This window comes from Brachyistius frenatus, unplaced genomic scaffold (assembly GCF_029030835.1).
Source record: "Brachyistius frenatus isolate BFR_SWC_R1_liver_20210118 unplaced genomic scaffold, ASM2903083v1 Contig_118, whole genome shotgun sequence".
NCBI classification, from domain to species: Eukaryota; Metazoa; Chordata; class Actinopteri; family Embiotocidae; genus Brachyistius; species Brachyistius frenatus.
Genome location: NW_027210717.1, coordinates 635,226 through 644,581, shown reverse-complemented (window position 1 = coordinate 644,581; position 9,356 = coordinate 635,226). Strand labels below are relative to the sequence as shown.

The 9,356-nt window shown below is 38.8% G+C and overlaps 1 protein-coding gene and 1 long non-coding RNA gene across 2 annotated transcripts; one reads left to right on the top strand and one right to left on the bottom strand.

Moving 5' to 3' along the window:
* Positions 1 to 1,334: 1,334 nt before the first annotated feature.
* cox17 (cytochrome c oxidase copper chaperone COX17) lies at positions 1,335 to 4,545 on the bottom strand. The gene is made up of 4 exons (XM_069713374.1): positions 4,448 to 4,545; positions 3,295 to 3,425; positions 3,100 to 3,208; positions 1,335 to 1,553 (listed from the first exon to the last, which is right to left on the bottom strand). The coding sequence occupies exons 2-3, from the start codon at positions 3,411 to 3,413 to the stop codon at positions 3,124 to 3,126; spliced, it is 204 nt and encodes a 67-aa protein (XP_069569475.1). The 5' UTR covers positions 3,414 to 3,425; positions 4,448 to 4,545; the 3' UTR covers positions 1,335 to 1,553; positions 3,100 to 3,123.
* A 25-nt stretch (positions 4,546 to 4,570) lies between these two features.
* On the top strand, positions 4,571 to 8,146 carry LOC138629580 (uncharacterized). The gene is made up of 4 exons (XR_011311565.1): positions 4,571 to 4,662; positions 6,721 to 6,815; positions 6,892 to 7,012; positions 8,073 to 8,146. It is a non-coding gene; the product is annotated as an uncharacterized lncRNA (long non-coding RNA).
* The last annotated feature ends 1,210 nt before the right edge of the window (positions 8,147 to 9,356 follow it).

Sequence of the window (9,356 nt, the reverse complement as noted above, 5' to 3'; positions counted from 1 at the left end):
GTAACATACTCATCTGAATTAGAAATTTCTGTTCTCTGCATTTTTTTTCCTGGTTTTTTTTTTTTTTTTTTTTTTACTAGTGTAATATAATAACAATACATTAAAAAAAAAAAAAATCATGTTAATTATGGCTCCAGACAAAAAAACGTAAGAACTAATGTTTTTCCTGCAGAAATAAAAGTTTGTAGATTTTATATAACTGTAAGGAAATAGCCCTCATGCAGTCTTTTATTTTAGGTTACAATCACACTTGATTTGAGAATTTTATTGTAGACATGAAAATTTAAAAGCGTGGATCTGCAAGTTACAGGAATTTGTATTATTTATTTTGGGCTTTAAATAGTATAAACATGCGCACTTCAGTTAGGATCTGGGATAGAATGTAAACCCATGCTAACTGGCCGTATACAGTCAGAAAGTTCAAAGATTGAATCATTATTTAAGCATATGATATAAATATCAAGTACAACTTAGCTGATTATGACAGGAGACAGTAGTGTGTAAATTCTGACTTAATGAAGACAGTGATGAATATTATATGATAGTTTACAGATTTACAGATTTACACACGTTCTACCACCAAGTGTTCACACAGGACCGTCTCGGTGACGCTTGAGTGTAGATACTTTAAATACTTCTCACACAACCACTGAGAGACTTTTGAAGTAATAGTATTAAGTGACTCCTCAGGCGTCCACGTTGTTGACTACTTATAGCTGCAATCACAGCAGTGCAGTCTTATTTAGCTGCATGCCACTTGTATAGTATTTATTTTAACTGTTGTATTTTTTATTTTTTTTTAAATGACACCCCTTCAGTTTAGGCAGAGGTTTGACCTCTTTGGAGTTGTACAAGCAAACCGCATGCATTAAAGTGTTGATTATAAGGTATCTTTAATACTGACAAGTCCAACTTCTCACTTGTAGCTTTGCTTGTAAAACCTGAAGTCACTTGTAACAGTGACTGTAGGTTTTATTTGCTTTTCTGCTACATGTTCACTATTTTGGCTGAAAATGAAAGAAACAGCAGCATAAATAAATTAGTTAATGTTTGTCAAAATAAAAACCCTATTAGCATTTGCATTGTAGCCGGCAGGTTTTGTGAATGTGTGAAAATAATGTCCACTGCCAGAGGCACACTTCAGCAGCAGCGACACACAGGAGACAAAGAATGCAGATATGCCAAGTATTGACTTTGCAGGGGCAGGAGTTATTTTTAAGCATAAGTGCATACCAGGGACAGCAACTGTGGCAAGCAAGTGTTTTCACTGGGAGGATAGACCTTCAGTACACTGACTACCATTAATGTCACCAAGAAAAAACCTGAACAATGAGTCTTATTGCATAGGACTTTTATTCAATTTCAGACAGCGTTGCAGACATTCACACATTTCTCAAAGTCTGCACACTTTATAAAACAATTTTCACACAGAGACAGCAAACAAAATGGAGCTAAAGAGGGTCATTATCACATTTCCCTTCCAGTGGCGGTATAAATAAGAGGTGGAAAGAAGAAAGGAATATCCAGGGTCATCTTCCACTCACAGCAACACACTGCAAGGAGATTAAAAAACACACAATGAGCATTTCACATTTCTACCACACCGTTACTCAAACAGTATTAGCTCATAGAGCAATGCTGTAGCTTATATTTTCTATCAAATTGTGTCTAAAGTGGAACAAATTCTGAAACAGATCAGACTTAAATGAGCTTTCCCCTTTTTGCAAAAATTGTATCGCAAATGAAAATTTAACGAGCCAAAAACAGATCAAAAATGTTCAGGCCTGGTTTTCCATAATCAAAAATACAACCTTCTATACAATTGTGCATTCATGTTGCCTCAGCCCGCTGTCCAAATATCGCTCCTTCACAAAGAGCAAGTGAACGCTGAGGCGATGCCGGCCGGGCCAGTCGGGCTGCTGAAACGTAAACTGAGCTGCATGGCCTCGGGCATGGTTCATGTGTAGCTATGAAGCACACAAGATACTTCTTCTTCTTCTTCCTCCTCCTCCTCCTCCTCTTCTTCTTCCTCCACCACCACCCCACTCACACATCCCATCCCATCCTGGCCCCTTGTTACATGATTTTCTAATCTGACGTTGTATTTAGAACACAACAACAAATTGAATCAACAACAGCCAAGAGACACCACTGACCCAGCAGGAGCATTTTAACCTGGCAACATAAAATACCTCCATTACTGGAAATATTTAAAACTACACCAAATACATTTTGGCATTTTAATGGCCTACAAACAGGGGAGGTGCTCATTTACACACCAGACTGACTCCATTCAGGCTGGATTTAAATAGTCAGAGCTCATTCAGCGGTGACCATGTGTCACCAGTACAAGCAAACGAGTTCTCTGCTTCTAGTATGAACAAACTTCTGTTTCTAAAACATGTCCTTTTAAACAGGTCCAGTATGTAGGATTTAGGAGGACCTATTGATAAAAAAATGTAATACAATGTTATTTTAATATTATTTATTCCCATCGGATATTTTTACTCTGGATTTATATTCTGGTAATTTCTTGTAACTAAGGAGTTTCCAGATTGATAAAGTACCGGCCAAGCTACCGAATATTCATAATTATGTTTTCATTAGTGTATAATCAAACCAAATCTACATAACGCGCCATGTTTCTACAGTAGCCCAGAACGCACCAAACAATCACTGGCTCTGGAGCACTGCAAGTTTCAAAGCCACCGTCTTGCATGCTTTAAAGGGAAGGGTACAAGGAGCGATGTTTAGTTGGATGCAAATCTGCAACCTCACCACTAGATGTCACTAAATCCTACACGTGCCCCTTTAATCTGTGTGCTCATGTGGCGCCAATTGGATATTTTTTGGTGGGCATCTGGGCGGATCAGACTTCCCCGAGCTGGTTTTCTGCTAGCTGAGGGTCAGATTAATGTCGACGCGGACAAGTACAACCTTCAGGAAATCCCTTATTAAGATAGCACGCAAGCCAACAGCTGAGGGATACAAATGGCCGTGCACAGGTGAATTAGACTTGCAAACAAGCTGGTGGGGCACTAAAAGCAAAAGTTGCCTCAGAATGTGTTCGACCTTGGAGTGGTTTTGTTTGATACTTACCACACACAAGCACAAAATGTGTAGTTAAATCTTGAACCCGAGTGCCCTCATGCAGTCTTTGTGCGCCTCAATTAGGTCTGTGCACTTTTCCTCTCCCTTTTCGATGATGCTGGTTGAAACAAACACGAGGTACGATTAAATATTTCCACACACAGCAAAGGGGGGCGGTTTCAGTCTCTCTGACCAGGCACTCACCAAACATCTCTGACCTTCTTGGTCTCGGGACAAGCGCAGCATGGCCTCAGTGGCTTCTTCTGCTCCGTGCTCTCAGTCACAGCAGCAGACTCCACGCTGGCAGCAGACAGGCTCGACATCTTCTGGCTCAACTACAGAATTGAGAAATAACGTTGAGAGAGAAAACTCATTCAGTGGGTGCATTTTCATACCAGCTGTGTTTCTAATTGTACAGAACAGGAGCCCTCATTCACACCACATGACTTCACATGGTGGGATGTGCAAAAGACCTTCTTTTCTTTTTTTTTTAGCAGAAGAGACATGACATGTAGAAGGAAGAGGACAGGTGAAACTATCCCATGAGGGCCCAGGTATTACAGTCTCACTGTGGCCATCATTAATGTAAATAAATGGTCATTTTACTTTCGTGAAAACTCAAAACATCTTTTCCGAGACAGCCAAAAGAATTTAAAAAATCAGATGTCCTGCAACTAATGTAGGAAATCTATAAAAAAAAAAAAGACACCAATCACGTATGTTAACTTCTCTTGCAGCAGAAGGTCAAACAGCTGCAGCCACAATCACACGTGGATGTTTTGGTTTGTTGATGTCCTGTTTGTGTTTAAACGTGTTCTTGTTGAATGAAGCAGTCAGATAACGAGTCCATCATGGTCAAAACACCAAACCTCCACCGGCTGCAGCTTCTCTGATGTAAAACAGCTGATTGTCCAGTTTAAACTGTGCTGATAGGATTGTTTATTACTCTGAGAACAAATCAATATGAATGTCACCAAATAGTTTGTTTTGTCCAAACAAAATCCAAGAGTTTGATTACAAGTGACATTTATGCAAAATAAAATCCTTGATTGTTGCTTCTTTCTTTTGAGGACATTCAGCTTTAAAAAAAAAAAAAAGAAGGGATTTAGTGTTTTATTTATGTTTTGTATAAAGTTGCTGTCAAATCCTCCAGTACGAGCTGAGCCCCGTTCACGGAGCGCTTCGTCAGTTTACCAGCGTTAGTTAACACGGCGGAGACGTTGCGTAACGCTCCGGTCAGCTAACGGTGGCTAACGGGGAATAAAACATCCCCGCGGATAAACGGCTCGGTTCCGTGAACCCAGGACGGAAGAGAAGCAGCTCAAACGACCCGCTGTGTCGTGTAACGCCGACTTACATGTGAGGAGGCCGACACGCGGACGCTTCACCTTCAAATGAAAACAACACGCGGAGAGTGAGCTCGCTCGTTCACTTCCTGGACCCGCTCACGTGATTATCAATGAAGGCTTCTGGGAAATGTCGTCATCGTGGCCGAGGCTGGGAGACGTCAGCTTATGTAAAAGCAGGTAACTCACGAGCCTGTGAAGCAGAGCCTGTCGGGAACCTGTGGAGGTAAGGTGAGCTGGCTAAATGAATGTCCAAGTCTTGTTTTGGGAAAAATAATCTGAAAGAGTTTTTAACCTTATTTTGACCTTTGCTAGCTCTGCTTAGGTTTTTTTTTTTTTTTTTTAGTTTTTTAACTAGTTATTATTTATCAATTAATTTATTTGGTCAGATTGGTTTATTATAAAATTCTGTCAAACCCTGTTTTCTCTTTTGAAGTAAATAATGGGTGCAAGTAACTATTCAAATTACAAATGCTGTCTCCTCCTATCCAACATGTAGTAACATCAAACCACAGACCATATAAAACAGAAAATCAGGTACAATCCTCACATTACCCACATTTCCTAATTAATTTGACATTATTATCATTATTAATGTAATTAAGTATGTTGCTTAATGTGGTGTTTAGCAAAAGCCGAACTAAAGAGGTGATATATTTTGTTTAAGAGGTAAGTTATACAGCGTTATTATAACTAAATGCACCATACTAAGATGTACCACAAGGCAATTATTTAAAGGATTATTCCATATATGATTATTGTAAAACTTTCTATACAATTCAATACAAATAAAATTAATGAAAAAATACAACTAAAATGAAAAGTATATATTCATAACAAATATCTTGTATCAAAACAGCTTAGAGAGTGCGAATACATTTTGCATCACAATAATCTTATCATAAGAGACTTAAAGCAAAACATATATATTTTCCCTTAGCTACAATTTAAAAAGCAAAGTGACTAAAAAAAAAGGTTTGAAATGTAATGCTGTTGACAGTGAGAGCATGTTCTTTTGAGCCAAAACCCAAAAGAAACTTACAAGAAAGAATTATGTTTGGATTATGCATAAGACATGACATTATCATCCCTGATATTTCTCGCGTATCTATTCGGCTGCTAGTTTGCGCACACACACACACACACACACACACACACACACACACACACACACACACACACACACACACACACACACACACACACACACACACACACAACTCACAAAATCCTCTGCAAATATTCTCTGACCTATAGAAAATGTATTTAATGAAAATGCATTGTCCTGCGGATCAGAACTAATAAATATGCCGTTACTGCATAATAAAAAAAAAATCAAATAAGCTTTTCTTAAACTGCCACTGTGTTAACAGTGAAAGTACACAGTGATGAATTATGAAACATGTTAATTCTCCTTTTTTTTTTTTTTTTTTTTTAAATGTAATTCTGTTTTGTAGACGGTTGCCACAGCCTCCTCGTTAAGTTTTCCTGCACTGTGATATTATAATCTGCAAGTAAACTTTGAATGACTGCAGATCGTTTTTGACCAGAGCCAAAAGAAATTCGGTTTACAATGATATAAAACAGAAAGGTTCTCACATTTGATGAGCTGGAACCAGGAAATATTTTCCGGTTTTGTTTGAGAAATGACTTCAATTTTTTATTTCTTTTAAAAATAGTTTTAGCATTACACTGTTTGGTCTTCCTGTGATGTATCACAGTGTTTTTACTTTGTATTGATAATTCAAAATATCTGAGCTGTAAATCAACCTCAGCCACCACACAGAACCGCTGTTGTTTGTACAGATACTTTTGTTGGGTATCATATTCTGTTATATAAGACATAGCTGCTGCTGGTGGGCACAATATACACTACAGGGGCTCGGGAGTTTTGCAATATGAAATATATTCATTTTCCATCCTACAGTACTGAAGGTGTGTGTGTGTGTGTTCACATGTCTACTGGGTCTACAGTGCGTCAGAACAGCAAAGCAATGCGTAAGCAGAAGCACTGAGTCACTTACTCTAGTTTAAGGGGCCAGCTGTGTGCTAGATAAATGAGCAAGTAAGCACATTGTTAATTTGTACTATCCTGTGTGACAGATTTGCACTTCTGTTTGAAATACGCTCCGCTGCAGTTCTTTGACATTCTTCCCACAGGATTATAATCCATATAGTGTGACACTTTAAAAAAAAATGAAAGTAAAATATACAAATGGTGTTGAAATAGCCTTTAAATTCTGCTTACTATTAAAGTCTATATTTGTTTTGGTGTTCCCTATAGAAATCTGCCCCCTGAAGGAAGAGAGGTGCTAGACTCCGGTACAAGTCGTGGCCTGTCTGCAGAGAGCTTCCAGCTGCTTCTGGAAAAGCACAAGTGTAAGCACTTTTAGTCTGTGTTTCTTTGCTCAGTAGTTGCCATGTCGTAAACAAATATTTTCTACCCATACTGTAGCATATTCCAAACAAACCATGATTTTGGATGGAAACAGAACTCGTCACCATGGACCGTACATACAAGTGAACGTAGCTGACAAGTGAGCCTCAAGCTGCAATACCACAGAGGGCCACTAGAGGTTGGTTTAAAAAAGCTTCCGGCTCCATAGACTCCCATTCAACTTGTCTCATGGAATACAAAGTTAATACACACAAGTTATTTCGGTGTTGTTAGCTAAAGTCGCTCCTCCTTATTAGTTTACTGGCAGCCCATCTGAAAATAATCACGTCATTAATCATTTCCAATCAGATCGAGTCAGATCCAACGCTTGCTTCCTCCCAGCTTGTCCAAATATGGTCACTACCGGCTCCAAGCTTCTCCGAACTAGCAAGATGGGAAAGGCCAATATCCGAACTCGAGGCTTCATAACTACCGTACATAAACAGGTGACGTCACCGTTGGTTGCCACTTGCTCATCACACAACAGTACACAAAACAAAAGAAAGTGTTTTCCAGAAATAAATTAACTAAACTTTTTTTTTTTTTTTTTTTTTTTTCATACAAAGCATAAGACCCAACCACAACAATTTCCAAACATGTATTACTTTAATGGAGGATGGTAATGATACCAGAACCCTTTACAGAGGTCCAGTGTTGAATTGGTAAAAGCAAACTATAAACACTTCCCTTTTCAAGAGCAGTTTTGGCTTCTCACTCATAGCCTTTACAATAACAGTATAGCAGGCTAATGTAAGAATACTGAAAGAAGCCAAGATGCAATACGGTAGCACACTGAAGCGTGTAATACATCTGACTGTCCGCTGCAGCAGACTGTGTCATTGTCACATTTTTGCATCACCGAGGTGTGAAATACAATGTGGTTCCATTTGGAAAAACAAACAGATTTAGCTTCTACTTTTTACGTGAAGCCAAAAATGTCTGTGTGACAGTATCCTCTAGTTGACTGGTGGGTGTATTACATGCGGTGGCCCGATACTGGGCTGCAAGAAGGATGTAGTGTGATGTTATACTGCCACAAACCCTTTGGGGAGAAGGTTGGGGTCGATGGTTTGACGTACAAAGACCATTGTTTGCATCCTGTCTCCTATCAACAGTAAATATTAGTTCCCTTAAAACAAGACCAAACAACAACAGCCATCATCAATAATCTCCTTCTTTTTTTTTTTTTTCATATACAGTACCTAACCAGACCTCAACTATCACAGTGGCAGACAAGAGAACACCCCCTGAGTCCTTGAAACAGCCATTCGAGTGGTTTTGGAAGGAAATAAATAATGACCTATTTTCATATTCAATGTTTTTCGTCTTATTTTGGAGACTTGGTCGGTTGTAAGGCCCAAGTTGACCCACATGCCCACTTTCACTCAGTCAGATCTGCTTGCCAGATCAACATTATTATATTATTTGAAAATCTAGTCTGGATTTATTGTGTAACACTTACAAGCTTCTGAAAGATAATCTACAATCAGTATGACATCCAACGATTTCCCAAAACCACTTTATTCTGTTTTGGGTCAAAATGGGGCTGAAGCCTATTTTAGGACACACTCAGAGGGAGAGATAATGTGCACCTGGACAGGTTGGCAGTCAATCACAGGGCTAACAAACAGCATATCACAATGTGTTTTCCAAAAGCCTTTCATTTGCAAACCTGCAAACTCTGAACTAAAAGATGTCACTCTTCTAGACGAATTGATCCATATATATATGTATATATAGATATATATATATAGATATATCTATATAGATATATTTATATCTATATACTGTATATACATATATATATATATATAAGTGGGAAAAAGCTTTCTTCTTGTGTTTCCTGTATCTCTCTGCTGCAAACAGTATACCACCGGGAAAGTTACAAGGATATAAGAACAACAGTAATCTCACAAAATGTCCCTGCCTTTATTAGACACATCTCATGCACTAAACTGCCCTGCCGGTAATTCATCTTCCCAACTGGCATTACCCTTAAAGTTAATCCCACTCTGCTGCCACATGCTGTAATGTCATTTTTGTTTTTCATTCATCAAACTTGCAAGCCTGCAACGTATCATCCAACGCCTTCCCAGAAAAAAAAATCCCATTGAATTTTAGACTAATTTGTTTACTTTGCATTTGTCCAAATTAAATATTTCACCCTCTGTTTTGTTTGCTGGTGCTGATGTGAAATGTGCAAACAAACAACACAGGAGCTGGCTCAGAGCTGCAAGCATATGTACAGCATCAGGTAACACAGTACAGGGTTTAATTACATCCCTGGTAGAGATGGCCCGGACTGAACTTATCCCTGCACACGCTGCCAGATGTCTACTTCACATGACAATAACTGTGATCCCGTTCACACACACGCACACACACACACACACACACACACACACACACACACACACACACACACACACACACACACACACACACACACACACACACACACACACCATTGTCTTCAGTATTAA